Source organism: Leucoraja erinacea, chromosome 12, assembly GCF_028641065.1.
Source record: "Leucoraja erinacea ecotype New England chromosome 12, Leri_hhj_1, whole genome shotgun sequence".
Lineage (NCBI taxonomy): Eukaryota > Metazoa > Chordata > Chondrichthyes > Rajiformes > Rajidae > Leucoraja > Leucoraja erinaceus.
This window is the reverse complement of record NC_073388.1, coordinates 43,779,143-43,800,174: the sequence shown is the minus strand read 5'-3', so window position 1 is coordinate 43,800,174 and position 21,032 is coordinate 43,779,143. Positions and strand designations below refer to the sequence as shown.

At 44.1% G+C, this 21,032-nt stretch overlaps 1 protein-coding gene across 1 annotated transcript in view; it reads right to left on the bottom strand.

Annotated features, from left to right (window-relative positions):
• Positions 1-21,032, bottom strand: part of il1rapl2 (interleukin 1 receptor accessory protein-like 2) — an 841,694-nt gene that overhangs the window by 43,574 nt on the left and 777,088 nt on the right. The window contains exon 9 of the mRNA XM_055644012.1: positions 5,197-5,340. Within this exon, the coding sequence (XP_055499987.1) occupies positions 5,197-5,340 (144 nt within the window). The remainder of the gene's footprint in view (positions 1-5,196; positions 5,341-21,032) is intronic.

Genomic DNA, 21,032 nt, shown 5'->3' with positions numbered 1-21,032 from the left:
CCATCAATTCATTCTCTTCTTATTTCACTGTCACCTATTCTCTCTCAGTCAACTCCTCGATGATTCTTCCACCACTCACTCATACTCGGGGCAATTTTCACTGGCCAAGTGTCCTACCAGTGAGCACGTCTTTGGAATATGTGAGAAAACTGGAACACCCGGCTCGGTTTCGGTTTTGGTTTATTATTGTCACGGGTGCAGAGGTACAGGAAAAAAGTTTTGTTTTGCATGCTATTGAATCAAATTAGATAACGTTATGTATAAATATAATCAAACCAAACTCAAGTACAGTAGATAGAGCGAAGGGAAGATGCATAGTGCAGAATGCCTTTCTCAACATTGTAGTGTTCCATAGTCAAAGTCCAATGTCCGCAATAGGGAAGAGGTGAATTGAACCGTACCCTAGCTTAGTTTAGATTAGTTTAATTTAGAGGTACTGAGCGGAAACAGGCCCTTTGGCCCACCAAGTCTACACCGACCAGCAGTCCCCCGCATACTAACACTATCTACACACAATTTACGTTTATACCAAGCCAATTAGCATGGAAACCTGCCTGGGAGGAAACTGGAGCTTCCTGGAGGAAACCCACACAGGTCAAGGGAAAATGTACAAACTCCGTACAGACAGCACCCGTAGTCAGGATCGAACCCGGCGCAGTAAAGCAACAACTCTACCGATGCGCCATCTGGCCGGCCCTTGTGTTAGCAGGATGGCTGTGGGAGCACCAGCGTGGTGCAGTTACATGAGCTTGAGCTGACCAATCCTGATTTCCAGTGGTGTGTGAGTGTGCATGGCGTATAGATGTGCTCCCTGTAATTGCAAGGTTAGTGGTAGAAGGGTATCATTGTTTTTTTCTTACATCAATCATTTGTTTGGTTGGAAGATACAGCAATTTCACACCAGCCAATGAATACCCGTTCACACTAGTTCTACGTGATCCCACTTTCTCATCCACTCCCGACATGCTAGGGGCAATTTTCAGCAGCCATTTAACTTGGAAACCTGCACATCTTTGGGATGTGGGAGGAAATGGGAGCACCCAGTGGAAATCCACATGGTCTCAGGACATGCAAACTCCACACAGACAGCACCCGAAGTCAGGATTGAACCCAGGTCCCTGGTGCTGTGAGGCCTCAGCTCTACCAGTCCATCATTGTGCCACTCTGTAACCAGTGGCATTTCACAGGTATCAGTGCTGGGACATCTATTGTTGATAACTATATATATATATATATATATATATAAACATGACAGATAAAACATAGAGATGGTTTGGTTAGTCGACACAATAATTGTCTGAAAGTCAAATTGCAACACTATAAAAAGTTGATATGGAGTATTGTGTCCAGTCTAGTCTCCCCTTCACATGAAGGAAGTAGAGGCTTTCAAGAAGGTGCAGATGAAGTTTACCAAACTCAGATTGCTTTCTCTAGAATGTAAGAGTCCTGATTAAAGTTTAGAAAATTGTGAGAGGCAAAGATAAGGTAAACAGTCAGAATCTTTTGTGGATGCCTGTAATACACTGTTAGGGTCTGCGGTGAAAGCAAAGAGAACAATGAAGAGGCTTTTCGGTAGCCACATGAGGGGAATGGAGGGATATGGATATGTGCAGGCAGAAGGGTTTAGTTTAATTTAGCATCACATTCAGCACAGGCATCGTAGGCAGAAGGGCCTGTTCCTGTGCTATACTGTTCGATGTTCTCTGATTGTGTAGAATGTGTTTGACAATTCAAATCAAGCATGATAAAAAGCAGGATCTGAATCTTGGCTCGTCCCTTATCACCATTCCACAGCAGGTGAAAGTCGATGCATTGTTACTAGATGTGATAATGTGCAGAACCAAAGGCTATCCATTGGGCGTTAACACTGCAAAGAAGAAATTATTTGATTTCTGTTTAGAGATTAGATTAAAGATGCAGCAGGAAGCTCAACTTGTCCGTGTCACCTAAGTTGCCCCATCTGCTTTATTCGCACCTGCCCACATTTAGCCCATATCCCTCTAAACCTTTATTATTCATTAGACCAAATGGTCCCGTCCCTTAAACTCATTTGCGGGGGGGGACGGGACCTGCGGCGTTATACACAAACCACCCCCCCCACACTCACACTAACCACCCACCTTGATATTTATAATGTCACTCACAGTGCGTTGAACACAGCACAGTGCAGACCCATTGTGACGACATCAGCAAAAGGCAGTCGTTTTTAAATTCATATTTTTATGTTATGTTAGTGGATCTTTTTTTCACCCAGTTTTATTTCACCAGGGAGGTCTTACCTTCCACTACCTGCAACCTCCGGCAACCATCTTCAACTAGCATTGCAACCGGCTTCGACTAAAAAAATTACCGATTTTTAAAACGGCAACCTATTTTTAGTCGGGGTCGGTTTTGAATTTTTTGAAATAATCGCCGGAACATAGAAGAAGCGGAAACTACTTTCGACCATTAGGGAGACTGACAAAAATTTCCGGAAACGTCCGGGAACCGCACGGAAACCTTGGGTGGGGCGCAAAGTCTCCAGAGGTTTACGTTTAGGTTTCCTAAGTGGGACAGGGGCATTAGGATGTACCTACCCAAATGCTCTTTTAAATGTTGTTAAAGTACATGCCTCAACTACCTCCTCTGGCACCTCGTTCCATACATTCATCACCCTCGGAATGAAAAAGCTGCCCTGCAAGTACCTATGAAATCTTTCCTTGACTCTATCATTCTGGGTTAAACTCCACTATTCCGTTGTTTAAACATGTCAACTGCATTTGAATGAAATGCAACAAAAACTGACAAAATCTGTCAGTCTTTCACTTTCACAAACACACATTTCCAAACACGATCTGTGTTTATTGTAAATATCCTTGATTATTTTTAACTTTACCATATGCACAGTGGGACTTCCTAAATCAAGCCTCCTCCAATGTGAGAAAGCAAATGGCTCACTGAATTGAGTGCTAACCACTTCTGTGTCTTGACATTGTCAACCATTCTGCTAAATTCATAAAGCACTCCGTCCCACTTAAAGAAAAAAAGCATTTGGTTCATCCCCACGAGGTTTGGAGCTGTGCTGATTTTAAGGAATTTGCACTAAGAACTTGGCAGATAAAACTCTTGTGAGCTTTTGTGGTCTCCACAATCAACAAAGGGAATGCATTACATGGACAATCACAGATTGTCAAAGTCAGTGTGTTGCTTTTACAGTTTCTAAGTAGCATTAATACATAGAGAAAAGGAAAAGGCTTTTAGAATCACAGAATAGGTCCAGCATTTACAGAAGACATTAGGCTCATCAAGTCAGTGTCTGTTACCCATTGAGCAGTCTAGTAATTCCTATTTTCCCCGTTGTTACCCACTGCTCTTCATGAGATTTCCTCTTCAGTCCACTAGTGCTCTTCTGTAGACCCTGCCTCTTGAGCCAGTTGATATAGAGTCATACAGCAATGAAACAGGCCCTTCAGCCCAACTTTCCCACAATGACCAACATGTCCCATCTACACTAGTCCCACTAGCCTGCGTTTGGCCCATATCCCTCTAAACCTGTCCTATCCATGTTCTTGGCAACAGTATCTCAGTGACTCCCCATCAGGACCTGATCTCAGGTGCATTTATATAGCAGCTTTAACCATCTCTTGTACAATATTATAGAACATGAAACAGTATAGCACAGGAACAGGCCCTTCGACCCATAATGTCCGTGCCAAACAGAATGCCATGTCTCATGTGTCTGCACGTGATCCACTGTCCATCGTCTGCCTTCCTAAATGCCTGTTAAATGCCACTATTACATCTGCTTCCACCACCACCCCTAGTAGTATGTTCCAGTCACCCACAACCCTTGGTGTAAAAAACACCTTCTGCACATCTCCTTTAAACTTTGCCCCTCTGACCCTAAAAAACGACACCCTCTAGTCTTTGACATTTCCACCCTAAGAAAAAGATTCTGATTGTCTATCCTATCTATGCCTCTTATAATTTTACATATTTTTATGATTACTCTCCCTAAAAGTAACTGTTAAAATCAATAGCATTAGATGTATCTTTTGTTCAATTTAAACACCATGCAGTTTAGATAACCTGTCATTTTGAGTGATATATTACATCTCACATTCCTTCTGATGAAAAATGGTTACTTTAATGCCTTGCACAGTCTTGACTTTGCAAGGATAATAAACCATGACTATATCACGCAACAATATCCACTCTTTCAGCAAATGGATATTGAAGTGCCACACATTATTTACTACTTATCATCGGAGAAACACAACATTATTCAAATGTTAGACACAAAATGCTGGGATAACTCAGGAGGACAGGCAACATTTCTGGAGAGAAGGAATAGGTGATGTTTCAGGTCGAGACCCTTCTTCAGACTGACGACAGGGGAGGAGGAAGATATAGCAGGCTCGGTGATAGTTTCACTGAACACCTCCGCTCAGTCTCTCCTGTAAATCGGCGAGACCAAGTGTAGGTTCGGCAATCGTTTTGCTGAACACCTCCGCTCAATCCGCCTGAACCTACCTGATCTTCTGATCCCCCTCCCATTCCCATGCTGATCTTTCTGTCTTGGGCTTCCTCCATTGTCTGCACCACTTTGCCGTTCCAATATCTCGGGACCATGGTCTAGAATCTGGAAGAATGGGATAGTTGGAGTTGTGGTGTGTCTCTAGCCTCATGCTCCACTGATGGACATTGCACATGTTTTATCTGTGGCTGAGGCCAGGCCTGGAGCAGATGGGAGAGGTTTTAAGAGGGATAGATTTTTAAGCCCCTGTCCCACTTAGGAAATCTGAACGGAAACCTCTGGAGACTTTGCGCCCCACCCAAGGTTTCCGTGCTGTTCCCGGAGGTTTTTGTCAGTCTCCCCACCTGCTTCCACTACCTGCAACCTCCGACAACCACCTGCAACCTCCGGGAACCGCATGGAACCCTTGGATGGGGCGCAAAGTCTCCAGAGGTTTCCATTCAGGTTTCCATTCAGGTTTCCTAAGTGTGACAGGGGCATAAAGGCCCAGCGCAACCTGCTATCTACGTCCTCCCTGACGTCAGTCTGAAGAAGGATCTCAACTCGAAATGTCACCCATTCCTTCTCTCTAGGGATGCTACCTGTCCTGCTGAGTTACTCCAGCATTTTGTGTGTTTCTTTGGTTTAAACCAGCATCTGCAGTTCTTTCATACACTTTATTCAAATGTGTATCTGCTTACCATCTTCTGCTTCGTCACTTCCAAAGTGGCTCCTGTAAAAGAGCATTATCTCGATATTGTAGCATTTGTAAATGGTCACAAGGAAGGTGATCAGGATCAGGATAGCACCCAAGCCGCCTGCAAGTTCCACTCTGTACATCAGGTCTGGAATAAATGGCAAGATAATGATGTTAGCAAGTATTTATTTGAGGCAAAGCACAGACACAGTTCAGCAATGGCAAGTCTAGGATCACTGAGTTCTCACCCAGAGAGTAGTTGGAATCTGGAGTATACTACCTGAGTGAATGATGGATGCAAAGATGCTCACCGCATATAAATAATACATAAACGTGTGCTTGAATCATCAAGGAATGTAATCTATGGACCAAGTGCTGGTAAGTGGGACTGATATAGTTGGTTAATTGTTATTGGCATTGCCATGGGGGCTAAAGCACATATTTTGTTGCTGATTATATAGGCATGGAAAATGGAATTACAAATATTAGTATGCAGAGGAGCGAGAAGTTAGACATTTGTTTTTGATCATTGGTGCTAAAATGGTAACAGTAGTAGCAGCTGTTCCCTACATTGAATTCTGAAATTTGGTTCCATTGCAGTCAACATAACTACATTTCAGAGGCACAGCACAAGGCTGTTACTACATTCTGTGTTAAACTCAAAAGATCAAGGACATGGTTTTATCCTGATGCTTTCAAATAAATTTCAACCAGCAATTCAATAAATATTTCATACACAATGCCAATGCAGTTTCTTAATTGTGTGATGTTTTGAATGGAATCTTCTTATTCCTCGTAATATTTATTCCTGGTCTTTGCTGAGTTAATGCCAACATCGAAGATTATTCCTCTAGCTTCGGGGAGTATCTTATGAACTGAAAATTCTTTATTGGTTTAATGTTTGTCTTGTCTACATTAAGGCCATTGGCCACATTATGTTTAAACCTTTATTAGCCACCAATAAACCACAAACTGGTTGTAAAGTCACAAAGGCACGCAATTTGTTCAGTTAAAGTTCATTGCGTTTATTCTCAGTGACATTGGATCCAAGGGATTAACTGGACACTTGCAGGAGTGAACTCGAAGACTGTATGTGACCAATGGAAAGTTGAACAGGGTTCAACTCAATCATCCTTTAGCAGCGGGGAAATCTATTTATCCGTCTGATGCCAGGGTATAACGAAATACTGGAGATCCGAGGAAGCTGGAAAAACTCAACTGCTTTAAGTGTAATAGTTAGGAAGGATTTGGTGGAGGTCCTCAAAGTCACAAATGTTTTCCCGAAGGTAAATGGAAATAAACTGTTTGTAATTGCAGGCAACAAATTAGTTTTGTAACCAGAGGTATCTTAATGTTACATAGAGACTGGAATCCAAAATCTGCTGCCTCACAGGGCAACTGAAGTACATTTACTAGTCACCTTCTAATGAGGATAACTGATGCTGGAAGGGGAAAGAACTCACAATGTAATGAAGTAGCAGCTAAAGAGTGGGATTGAACAGCACAGACATGATGGGAAATATATTCCCCTGTATGTTGCACCATCCAGTAATAAGCAGAAAGTGATTGATTGATTGATTGGTAGATACAGCATGGGGAACAGTCCCCTCGTCCCACTGAGTTCCTGCCGACCATCGATCACCCGTTCACGCTAAGCATAATCCCACTTTTGCTTCAACATATTGGAGAGTTCAGTCCGGTTTAGTTTATTGTCACATGTAGCGAGGTACAGTGAAAAGCTTTTGTTGCATGTTAACCAGTCAACAGAAAGATAATACATGATTACGATCGATCCATTTACAGTGTATGATAAGAGAATAACTTAGTGCAAGGTAAAACAATGTTATTTTTCATGATGAGTTGAACGGTAAACATAAGGATCTATTCAGCTCATCAACACCTCTGCCAACCAGCATCACTTGTCTAAAACACAAAGTGCACAGGGGGTCAGGCGGCATCTCTGGTGAACATAGATAGGCGATGTTTTGCATTGGGACCCTTCTTCAGACTGATAGTAGCCGTGGCAGGGGGGTGCGGGGAGAGAAATCTGGAACAGTAGTGGGGAGCTGGACTAAGCCTGGCAAGTGATGGGTGGATACAGGTGAGGAACATTTTGATTGGGAGATGGATGGACAAAGGGTAGAGTTGACAATAGGCATAGAGTCATATAGTGTGGAAACAGGCCCTGCAGCCCAACTTGCCCACGCCGGACAACATGTCCTAGCTACACTAGTCCCACCTGCCCGGGTTTGGCCCATATCCCTCCAAAACTGTCCTATCCATGTAGGATAAGGAGACAAAATGCTATCAGTTAAGGAGAGAAGAGGAGTGAAATGTAAAGCCAGATATAGGGGGAAGGGGACGGAGGGTGGTTGGCAGTGGTACTTGTCGGATCTTTCCCTACAATCTCCTGATTTCTTTACCTTTCAAGTACTTGTCTGATTATCATGGGCATCTTGAAACATGATCAGTTTCTTCAGCCTTTTAGACAATAGACAATAGGTGCAGAAGTAGGCCATTCGGCCCTTCAAGCCAGCATCGCCATTCAATGTGATAATGACTGATCATCCCCAATCAGTAGCCGTTCCTGCCTTCTCCCTATATCCCCTGACCGCTATTTTTAAGTACTATCTAGCTCTCTCTTGAAAGCATCCAGCGAACCTGCCTCCACAGGCAGAGAATTCCACAGACTCACCACTCTCTGTGAGAAAAAGTGTTTCCTTGTCTCTTTTATAAATTGCTTACCTCTTATTCTTAAACTGTGGCCCCCTGATTCTGGACTCCCCCAACATCGGGAATATGTTTCCTGCCTCTAACGTGTCCAAACCCTTAACAATCTTATATGTTTCAATGAGAACCCCTCTCATCCTTCTAAACTCCAGAGTGTACAAGCCCAGCTGCTCCAATCTCTCAGCATATGACAGTCCTGCCATCACGGGAATTAACCTTGTAAACCTACGCTGCACTTCCTCAATAGCAAGAATGTCCTTCCTCAAATTAGGGGACCAAAACTGCACACAATACTCCAGGTGTGGTCTCACTCGTGCTCTGTACAACTGCAGAAGGACCTCTTTGGTCCTATATTCGATTCCTCTTGTTATAAAGGCCAACATGCCATTTGCTTTCGTCACTGCTTGCTGTACCTGCATGCTTACTTTCATAGACTGACGAACAAGGACCCCCAGATCCTGTTGTACTTCCCCTTTTCCCAACTTGACACCATTTAGACAGTAATCTGCCTTCCTGTTTTTGCTACCAAAGTGGATAACGTCACATTTATCTGCATTAAACTTCATCTGCCATGCATCTGCCCACACCCCCAAGTCACCCTGCATTCTCATAGCATCCTCCTCACAGTTCACACTGCCACTCAGCTTTGTGTCATCTGCAAATTTGCCGACGTTACTTTGAATCCCTTCATCCAAATCATTGATGTATATTGTAAATAGCTGTGGTCCCAGCACTGAGTCTTGCGGTACCCCACTAGTCACTGTCTGCCATTCTGAAAGGGACCCGTTAATCCCTACTCTTTGTTTCCTGTCTGCCAACCATTTCTCTATCCATGTCAGCACTCTACCCCCAATACCATGTGCCCTAATTTTTCCCACTAATCTCCTATGTGGGACCTTATCAAATGCTTTCTGAAAGTCCATGTACACTCCATCCACTGGCTCTACCTTGTTCATTTTCCTAGTTACATCCTCAAAAAATTCCAGAAGATTAGTCAAGCATGAGTTCCCCTTTGTAAATCCATGCTGACTCGGACCAATCCTGTTACTGCTATCCAAATGTTCGGCTATTTCATCTTTTATAATTGACTCCAGCATCTTCTCCACCACTGATGTCAGGCTAACTGGTCTATAATTCCCTTTTTCTCTCTCCCGCTTTTCTTAAAAAGTGGGATAACATTAGCTACCCTCCAATCCACAGAAACTGATCCTGAATATATAGAACATTGGAAAATTATCACAAATGCATCCACGATTTCTAGAGCCACGTCCTTAAGTGCCCTGGGATGCAGAACATCAGGCCCCGGCGATTTATCAGACTTCAGTCCCATCAGTCTACCCAACACCATTTCCTGCCTAATGTGGATTTCCTTCAGTTCCTCCGTCACCCCAGATCCTCTGGCCACTACTATATCAGGAAGATTGTTTGTGTCCTCCTTAGTGAAGACGGATCCACAGCACCTGTTCAACTCATCTGCCATTTCCTTGTTCCCCATAATAAATTCACCCTTTTCGGTCTTCAGGGGTCAAACTTTGGTCTTAACTAATTTCTTCCTCTTCACATACCTAAATAAGCTTTTACTATCCTGCTTTATATTCTTGGCTAGCTTACCTTCGTACCTCATCTTTTCTCCCCGTATTGTCTTTTTGGTTATCTTCTGTTGTTCTTTAAACATTACCCAATCCTCTTGCTTCCCGCTCATCTTTGGTAAGTTGTACTTCTTCGCTTTAATTTTTATACTGTCCCTAACGTCCCTTGTCAGCCATGGTCGTCCCTTGCTCCCCTTGGAATCTTTCTTCCTCCTAGGAATGAACTGATCCTGCACCTTCTGTATTATTCCTAGAAATACCTGCCATTTTTGTTCCACTGTCATCCCTGCTAGTGTATCTATCCAGTCAACTTTGGCCAGCTCCTTCCCCATAGACCCCCTTATTCAACTGTAACACTGACACCTCCGATCTACCCTTCTTCCTCTCCAATTGTAGATTAAACCTGACCATGTTATGGTCACTACCTCCTAATGGCTCATTAACCTAGAGTTCCTTTATCAAATCCGGTTCATTACAGAACACTAAATCCAGAATTGACTTCTCCCTGGTAGGCTCCAATACAAGCTGTTCTAAGAATCCATCACACAGGCATTCTACAAAGTCCCTTTCTTGGGGTCCAGTACCAATCTGATTTTCCCAGTCTACCTGCATGTTGAAATCTCCCATAACAACCATACCATTACTGTTGCTACATGCCAATTTTAACTCCTGATTCAACTTGCACCCTATGTCCAGGCTATTGTTTGGGGGTCTGTAGATTAGTCCCATTAGGGTATTTTTACCCCTACAATTCCTTAGTTCTATCCATACTGACTCCACATCTCCTTTCAATGTCACCTCTTGATGTAAATGTAAACACTGGGTTTTTGGAACAACTAATAATTCCTGCATCTCAGTATGTAATGGAATATGCAGCTAAAATGTTTACTCAATATGTCAGTATATTTCCTGCTAAGATTAAAACTGCTCTTACAACTTTGCCTCAAGCTTAAATAATTGGTTAAGAATGACTGATTTTATAGGTGTATAAAGCCTATGGAAATAATAATGGTTTAAACATAATTTTTTTCCCAACACTTTTTATTTTCACCATTACATTTATTCTTCATTCTCATTAACTACTTGTAATCATCATCAAGGCTACAATACCTTATGTATACACAGTCTCTTTGATTGATTAAAAGATACACATAGAAACAGGCCCTTTGTCCCACACCGAGTATCGATCACTTATTCACACTAGTTTTATTTTATCTCACTTTCGCATTCACTCCCTACAGACTGGCAGCTATTTACAGAGGGCCAATAAACCTGCATGTCTTTGGGATGTGGAAGGAAACCCGGAGGAAACCCATATGCTCTCTAGGACAATGTGCATAGAGAACATCGGAGGTCGGGTCAAACTGGGTCACTGGCATTGTGAGGCATCATCTCTACCAACTGTGCCATTGTACCAACTATTCTTTTCAACATTTTTTTTTAACCGTGTCCTTTACATGAGTCTTATTGTGCCTTCAAGAACTCTTGGAAGTAAACTTGCATCTTATAGGGCCTGTCCCACTTGGTGATTTTTTCGACGACTGCCAGCTTCATATAGGTGTCGCCAAAAGATTTTGAACATTTCAAAATCCAGCGGCGACAAAAAAAATGTTGCGACACTTGGAAAAAACACCACGCGTCAAACGTCATCACGCCGCGTCATATGTCATCACGCCGCGTCACACCGCATCATACAGCATCATACAGCATCACGCCGCGTCATACAGCATCACGCCGCGTCATACAGCATCACGCCGCAAATACGCCATCACGCCGGACAGGACCTTCAGCATCATTTAGCATCACGCCACATCCACGTCATCACGCCGCATGTGGGCATCATAGAGCATGCACTAGTAATCATACGTGATCACGCCGCATCATAGTGAAAGACATGGCATCACGCCGATCATACAGCATCACTAGATCAAGGGGGACCCGTTGGGCCCCATCCCCTCAATGCGGGTTGCGGGAGTGGGGGCTGCCTTCGGCGTCACACACATACACTAACCACCCCCCTTGATATTATAGTAATATTATTCATTCGCTCCTTTTACCTCATCCCCTCCCCTATCACGCCGCATCATATACGTCATCACGCCGCATCATACGTCATCATGCCGCATCACACCGCATCACATCGCATCACGCCGCATCATACAGCATCACACCGCATCACACAGCATCACGCCACGTCACATCGCATCACGCCGCATCATACAGCATCACGCCGCATCATACAGCTTCACGCCGCATCATACGTCATCACGCCGCGTCATACATCATCATGCCAATTATTTATCAGTGACCTGATATGTCAATCAATGATGCCGGCAGTCACCAAAAAAAATCGCCAAGCGAGACAGGACCTTCAGTTTATCATTTATCTCAAGTACCTCCACTCAATCCTTTCTGTGGGCTTAGATAGTACACTAGTAATCATGGTGAAACTAACATGTAATGAAAGAATGGGTCAGCTGGGCTTGTATTCATTGAAATTTAGAAGGATGAGAGGAGATCTTATAGGAACACTAGACCAAGGGGGATGCATTGGGCCATGTAACTCGCAGCTCATGGAAAAGAGTGGCTGGCAGGCTGCGCATTGAAACCTCTGCACAGCTAGCCGTGAGGTGCAGAGGCATTGTGACGTCATCCAACTTGCTCAGCTCATTAGATTTTAAAAATATGGCAGATTGGTGAACAATTTTAGTAAAAAACTCAAGAAATACTAAATCAAATTTTCAGATGAGGGGACCTTTGAGACCATGAGGTAAATCTTCAAGGAGCCCAGTGTCACCAAAACCCTTCATCTGATTCAGCTCTTTAATCAAAGAAAAAGTCAAGGGAACAAACACAAAGCAAACACCAAGACAGAGTTTTATGATAATTTAGATGTTCATTTTTAAAGGAACTGCAGATGCTAGATGCAGAAAAATGTTCACAAAAATGAGTCCAGAATCTCAGGGTCAGCAGTTAAAGATGGAGGGAAGGAGATAGGTTAGGACTCGAGATGAGGAAAAAATGTTTTCACCCAGAGAATTGTGAATCTGTGGGATTCTCTGCCACAGAAGGCAGTGGATGCCAATTCACTGGATGTTTTCAAGAGGGAGTTAGATTCAGCACTTAGGGCTAAAGGAATCATGGGATATGGGGAAAGAGCAAGAACAGGGTACTGATTTTAGGTGATCAGCCATGATCATATTGACTGGCCTTGCTGGCTCGATGAGCCAAATGGTCTACTCCTGCACCTATTTTTCTATGTTTGTAATGTTGCTTTGTTTCTATGTTAGCATTCACTCAAGACTCCAGAATTGCAATTGCAATTCGTATTTACTGTCATTTCACCTGGAATCTCTTCAGGAAGCTAGACATGGGCAGTCTAACACAGAATTCCACAAGAGGGGGCAGCACAGTGACGCAGCGGTAGAGTTGCTGCCTTACAGCACCAGTCACCCGGGTTTGATCCTGACTATGGGTGCCGTCTTTACGGAGTTTGTACGTTCTCTGTGTGACTGCATGGGTTTTCTCCAGGTGCTCCACTTTCTTTCCACACTCCAAAGACATACAGATTTTTAAGTGAAGTGGCTTTGGTAAAAATATTTAGCGTGTAGGATAGTGTTAGTGTACGGGCTGATTGCCGGTTGGCGTGGACTCGGTGGGCCGAAGGGCCTGTTTTCATGCTGTATCTCTAAAGTCTAAAGTATACACCAGAGATTCCTTACAACACCACAAGCTGCTCTCCTCTCCAACATAATTCTGCGAATCACTGAGCTGATGAAAACTTGAGGCATTTATAAAATATTCTTGTTATAAAAAGTCTCCAAACTGCCGTTTTGTTTTATGAGGTGTGCACAAGTTTGAAATTACTGCTAACAATCATTCAAATCCATAATATACTTATTTTTTATGTCTGGATTGAAAGACATTTCAAAGTGTTGTGCCTTTAATTTAATTTTTTAATGATATTTCCGATATGCCGGGTAATTTTTTTAATACAGAGAGTGGTGGGTGCCTGGAATGTATTGCCAGGGGTGGAGGCAGACATGATAGTGGTGTTTCAAAGGCTTTTAGATAGGCACATGGGAGTGCAGGGAATAGAGGGATATTGATCATGTACGGGGCAGATGAGATCAGTATAACTTGTCATCATGTTCGGCACACATTTTGTTTTGTTGTACTCTTCCACTGTTCTATGTTGACATGAGACTTTAAGACTCATTGCGGAAACAGGCCCTTCGGCCCAAAAAAACGATGCCGACCATTAACACTATCCTACACACTTGGAGTGCGGGAGGAAACTGGTGAACCCATGCGGTCACAGAGAGTACGTAAAAACTCTTCACAGACAACACTCACGATTGAACCCGGCTCTCTGGCACCGTGAGGCAGCATTCTACCGCTGCGCCATTGTGCCACACTACGCCACTGTGCCACCCACTCATGATCTTAACAGGTCCGACCAATGTCTTGTTGATATTTTATTGTTCTGTATGACATGTTTAGTATTTGATGTACTCATACATATTTACAACATAGATTGTCTCGGCTTCCATATTGCCCAACAGTACAAATGTTAATGACTATTTAGAATATAGTCTCCTTCCCATTATGCTCTGTATTCTTCTGTAGACATCTTCTGCATAGTAATCTCTTCTGAAAGCTTTTAAACTGGTTTGAGTGTGTGATCAATGATTTTTATGAAATGTCACGATAGTGGGATTCAAGAGGCTTTTGGATAGGCATGTGGATATGTAGGGAATAGAGGGACATAGATCACCAACTGGCAGATCAGATCAGTTTAACTTGGCATCATGTTCGACACAGACGTGGGCCAAAGGGTCAGTTCCTGTGCTGTACTATGTTCTTATTAATCTTTTGCTCATCAGATTGAAATGTAATGAGTGTAATGAGTAGTGAGCCACAGGGCTTGGTGCTGTGTCCCTCATAGTCTGTGATCACTTGGAACAGAACAGTACAGGAAAAGGCCCTTCAGCCCACAATGTCCATGCCAAACATGAAGCCAAGTTCAACTAATCACGACCTGCACTTGATCCATATCCCACCATTTCCTGCATATCGATGTGCCTATCAAAAAGCCTCTTCAATGCCACTATCGTACCTGTCTCCACCATCACCACAGGCAGCTCATTCCAGGCACCAACCAATCTCTGTGTGTAATAAAAAAACAGGAGGCTGAAATGTGATCTTATAGAGGTTTATAAAATCAGAGGGGCATTGATAAAGGGAAAGCCCCTGTCCTTTCCCCAGAATTGAGAAGTCCAAAGCTATGGAGCATAGCTTTAAGGTGAGAGGGGAATAATTTAAAAGGGACCTGAGGGGCAAACATTTTTGAGGGTGGTGAGGCTATGGACAAGCTGCCTGAAGTGTTGTTAGTGCATACAATTAAGACAGGCAATACACATTTGGACAGGTAAATGGATAGGTAAGTTTGGAGGGATTTAGGCCAGGCAATGGCAAATGGGACTAGCCCGGTTAACCTGGTTGACATGGATAAGTTGGGCTGAAGTGGTTGTAATGTGTCATGTTAATCTATGACTAGAAGGCACAGTGAAGATTTACGAGATTGTTGCCATGACTTGAGTGCCTGAGCTGTAGAGAGAGGTTGGCAAGGCTAGGACTCTATTCCTTGGAGCACAGGAGGATGAGGGATCTTATAGAGTTGTACAAAATCATGCGAGGAACATATCGGGTAAACACCCAGTCTCTTGCCCAGAGTAGGGAAATCGAAAACCAGAGGACATAGGTTGAAGGTGGGTGCATGGAACGAGCTGCCGGAGGAGGTAGTTGAGGCAGGTGCTATCACAACATTTAAGAAATATTTAGACAGGTACATGGATAGGATAGGGTTAGAGGATTATGGTCCAAGCATTGGCGAGTGGGACTAATGTGGATAGGACATGTTGGTCGTTTTGGGCATTGGGCTGAAAAGTCTGTTTCCACTCTGACTGCATGACTCATCATTTTAGTTTTCGCTTTAGAGATACCGTGTAGAGATAGGTTCTTCGGTCCACCGAGTCCGTGCCAACCAACGGTCACCCGTAGTCTAGTTTATTCTACACACCAGGGACAATTCACAGAAGCCAATTACAGGAGTCAGTCCTGTAAAGGGCCTGTCCCACTTGGGCGTAATTTGCGCGTCACGCAGGTGGCATGCGAGGATTTTGAGAATCCCAAGATCCTGGGGCGCCGCGCACTACCGCGCGTCGCTGCCTACGTCACCACATCTCACCGCGTACCAAGCGCGTGTCACGATGATGTGTAATGATGTGGTGTAAATGACGCGAAGATAACGCCCAAGTGGGACAGGCCCTTAAGTCTTTGGAACATAGGAGGAAACCGGAGCACCAGAGAAAACCCATGTGATCAGAGGGAGAATGTGCAAACTCCTTCTGAACCTCCTGAATTTTGTAGTCGACAGGGCAGTACTCTGCATATCGCCTCTCAGTACAGACAGCACCCGTAGTCATGATTCAATCTGGGTCTCTGGCTCTGTAAGGCAGCAACTTTACCACTGAGTCACTGTGACACGTTAATGGTGGGGAGGATGGTCTGCGTAATGCACTGGGCTACATCTATAACTATAATGGATGTCACACATCCATCTGCAAAAGCTATGCTTTACTGCTCCTGTTAGACATCAAGCACTCCATTGTAATGGCCTGATCTCTTATCTTGAGTGAACATTATTGGAAGGAAAGCTGAAAAGCGGCCAGAACGATAGCTTACCAATTAACATAGTGCACTTGAGTTGTTTTTTATTGAGGAACTGCCATTGTGTGCCATTCATTCTGCAACATCATGCTGTTAACAATTTGTTTGAAACTATAGTGCAAATGCTTATAATATTTTGCAAAATAAACAGAGCCTTTTCTTTAAGAGATTCTGAGTTATTCAAATGCACTTCAGACAAAGGCATTTAAATTGTGTGCAAAAGAGGACATCTTTCTTAGTGAGTGAAGGATCTTTGTTGCGTGATAATGCAGTCTTTCAAATTTATCACAACATGCCTGCTGAAGTTTAGTTTAGAGATAGAGCATGGAAACAGGCCCTTCAGCCCACCGAGTTCATGCTGACCAGCGATCACCCCATATACTAGTTCTGTCCTGGGCACATTGGACTATTTACAGAGGCTAATTAACCTACAAACCTGCACATCTTTGGCGTGTGGGAGGAAACTGGGGCACCTGGAGAAACCCACGCAGTCACATGGAGAATGTTTAAACTCTGTACAGACAGCAACCATAGTCAGGATCAAACCGGAGCCTCTGGCGCTGTAATGCAGCAACTCTACTGCTGCGCCACCATACCATGCCCTGGTGGAGTGGATGTGGGACTAACTCAGTGGGTCAGGCAACATCCCTGGAATACAAGGGTAGATGACGTTTCGGGTCGGGATCCTTCTTTAGACTGGTTGCAGGTGTTGAGAGAAAGAAAACTAAAAGAGTGGAGGGGCAGGACACAAGATGGCAGGTTATAGGTGAACACTGCCAAGGGAGGGTTTGCTAGGCAGTTGATTGGACAAAAGCTAAGAAAGGAACACACACACATGTGAGACAAGAGGGTTGGAGATGTAAATTGTGAAGCTAGAGGATTGGTGAGGTGCAATTTGTGTCAGAATGCAGGTGGATGGAGGGGGTGGAGAGATAGGTGCAAGGTCAGGCAAAGCTCAGGGGGGAAAGGGGGTGACTAATCAAGAGATCTGAGGTAAATGGGGATGAGATAAATGCATGCTGGGTCCACCTGATCCCCCGGTTGCCAACCATTTCAACTCCCATTCCCATTCCGACACTGAACTTTCTGTCGTGGACCTCCTCCATTACCAGGATGAGGCCATATGCAAATTGGTGGAGCAGCACCTCATATTTCACTTGGGTTGCTTACACCCCAGCGGTATGAAAGTTGAATTCTCTAATTTTAAGTAACCATCTCATACTCCCCCTTCACTTTTTGCTCTCTCTTCTTCCACCCCAGTTGTTAACCAGTTCCACAATTCTCCATATTGTTTCTCTTGGACCAACAATGGGCCTACCAAGCAACTGCCGAGCCTGAGGTCATTTGTGGCTGGCCCTGATCGGTCCTGGTCTTTTATACCCTTCAGCTCTTCACCCCTCCCCTACTTCCTCCCCCCCCCCTCCTCCCCCTCCCTCCCCCCCCCCCCCCCTCCCCCCCCCCCTCCCCACCACTACACCCTATATTTTCAGTCTGAAGAAGCCTCCCAACCCAAAACATCACTCATCTTTTTTCTCCCGAGATAGTGCCTGACCCACTGAGTTACTCCAGCACTTAACATCTATCTTTGAGAAATGTCCAAGTCTGGCTTGCTCGCATCAATAATATGCTTGCCTTTGATGTGCCCTCTTCTCCTCTTCACTACTAAATTGTATTACAGCTGATCAGCATAATAGACAGAGAAAGAACTTCAGCTGCTGCAATCCCGAGGGGAAACACAAAGTGCTGGAGCAACTCAATGGGTCAGGCTGTACCACAGTAGTCCCCAGCTGCTGGCTGACCTGCTGAGTTCCTCCAGCACTTGGTGTTTTGATCTGCAAAATAATTGCATCCCCTTGACTTGTCTCCCTACCCTTTTATTTCTTTATCCAGTGAAAACATATCTCTAAATTTTAAGGTAAAATAATCATTCAGACAGCGGCTACTGAACCTTCCGTGAAAAAGCATTTTCTAGTTTATCTCCCAAAATGTCTGGCACTGATTGTCAGGTTTATATTATCTTCCTTGATGCTCTCTCTGAGTATCATAAAGGGACAATTCAGTTCATCCTGATACATGAAGAAACAATACAAGATCATAATCCACTGTGTTTAGTTTAGAGATAGTTTAGTTTAGAGATACAGTGCGGAAACAGGTTCTTTGGCCCACCGGGTCCGCGCCGACCAGCGATCCCCGCATAGTAACACCATCCTACACCCATTAGGTTTACATTTTCCAAGCCAATTAACCTACAAACTTTTGGAGGGTGGGAGGAAACCGAAGATCTCAGAGAAAACCCACGCAGGTCACGGGGAGAACGCACAAACTCTGAACAGGCAGCACCAGTAGTCGGGATCGATCCCGGGTTTCCTGCATCTATCCAACCTATAACCATGTTATTTATAATCAACATTAAATGCTGGAGTAACTCTGCGGGACAGGCAGCATTTCTGGAGAGAAGGAATTGGTGACATTTCAGGTCAAGACCCTTCTTCAGACTGACTACATCTGTAGTTTCTTCCTGCACATTTGAAATATTACCTCTGGGTTGGACCATTGTAAATATAATAGTATTGACAATGTTAATGCAACAGCATATACAGGCATTCTAGTGCCCCAAGGTACCACATCTCTTTCCTGCCCTTACTGATAAGGGCATCCTGCCATCAAAAATAGGTGTAAAGCATATTTACAATTAACCCATAAGATGAACAGCTATAGACTCTGTGATGCACTGCCCTGATACATTAATCATCATCATTCACAAGAGACCTTTCTGCCCTTCACAATCATGCGTTTCCTATTCACCAGTTTAACCTATCTAGGTTTCTTTCACTCAATGAGAATGGCATCATAGTGCAAAGGGATAATAAGGGCACCACAGTGGTGCAGCAGTAGAGTTGCTGCATTACAGCACCAGACACCCAGGTCCTATCCTGACTACGGGTGCTGTCTTTATGGAGTTTGTACATTCTCCCTGGGACTACGTGGGATTTCTCCGAGTGCTCTGGTTTCCTCCCACACTCTAAAGGCGTGCGGGTTTGTAGGTTAATTGGCTTCTGTAAATTGTCCCTAGTGTCTAGGATAGAAGTAGTGTACGAATTATCGTGGTCGGCCTGTTGCCGCGCTGTTTCTCAAAACTAAACTGAACTAATAGGTTAAGCCACTCAATGGGTTAAAGTGGACAGTGGGCTAAGCTGGGAGGGAGGGGGGTTGAAAATTGTAGATGAGGGGTCACGTAAAACGTGATGTGCTTTATATCTGTGAGCATCTGCCCTCATCCATGCATCTCCCAACATGGCCAATTTGTAATAGAGTAGAAACTAGGAACTGCAGATGCTGGTTTACACAAAATGACACAAAGTGATGGAGGAACTCAGTGGGTCATTCCGCCTAGACTTGACCCATTTGCCCGCATTTTCCCCATATTCCTCTAAACCATGTGACTGAATGTGGTCCTTGTGGTGAAATATTCCCACACTGCATCTAGATCAGAAGTTTATTTTATTAAACCAGTTTAATTTAGAGATATAACGTGGAAACAAGCCTTTCGGCCCATCAAGTCCATGCTGACTATCCATCACCCATTCAGACTGGCTCTATGTTATCCCACTTTCTCATCCACTCCCAACACACAAGGGGCAATTTATAGAGTACAATTAATCTACAAACTCGCACGCCTTTGGGATGTGGAAGGAAACCGGAGCAGTCATAGGGGAAACGTGCAAACTCCACATACAGGCAGCACCCGAGGTTCGAACCCAGGTCTCTGGTACTGTCAGGCAGCAGTTCTACCAGCTGCATCAACCCTGGAGGAAAACCTTGAAACTTTGTTCATACTGTCCCTTTAACCTTCCAAATGTTGGCAAATGCAAACCATCCTCCCATCCCATTGGAGTCTGCCTCACCTAAACTTGGAACTGCACAGTGTAAATAGACACAAAATGCTGGAGTAATTCAGAGGGTTAGGCAGCATCTCTGGAGAAAAGGAATGGGTGAAGTGTAGGGTCGAGACCCTTGTTCAGACGGAGACTCAGGTGAGAGGGAAACTAGAGGGTCCTCTAGGTTCCCTCTCCCCTGATTCTGAAGAAGAGCACCTGGAGGAAACCCAAGTGGTCACAGAGAGAACCTACAAACTCTGTACAGACAGCACCCGAAGATTGAGGGGGGATCTTATAGAAACTTACAAAATTCTTAAGGGGTTGGACAGGCTAGATGCAGGAAGATTGTTCCCAATGTTGGGGAAGTCCAGGACAAGGGGTCATAGTTTAAGGATAATGGGGAAATCGTTTAGGACCGAGATGAGAAAAACATTTTTCACAGAGTGGTGAATCTCTGGAACTCTCTGCCACAGAAGGTAGCTATCATTGACTATATTTAAGACAGAGTTAGATGTGGCCCTTGTGGCTAAAGGGATCATGCGGTATGGAGAGAAGGCAGGTACAGGATACTGAGTTGGATGATCAGCCATGATCATATTGAATGACGGTGCAGGCTCGAAGGGCCGAATGGCCTACTCCTGCACCTATTTTCTATGTTTCTATGTTTCTATGTCAGTCAAAAGTGGTGCTGTGAGACAGCAGCTCTACTGCTGCGCCACTGTGCTGCCCTTATGAAGGTGTACTTTCTATTAATCTTTTTAGTTGCATTGGATGGCTGATACCTGCATTTCAGTGGTTTCTACACACAGGCACAGCAATCTTGTGTCCTTCACAATACAGCTCGATATTGCCGCGTACCTCTCCCCCACTGCTACTTTCTGTAGAGTACAGCGTTAATGGAAAATACATCA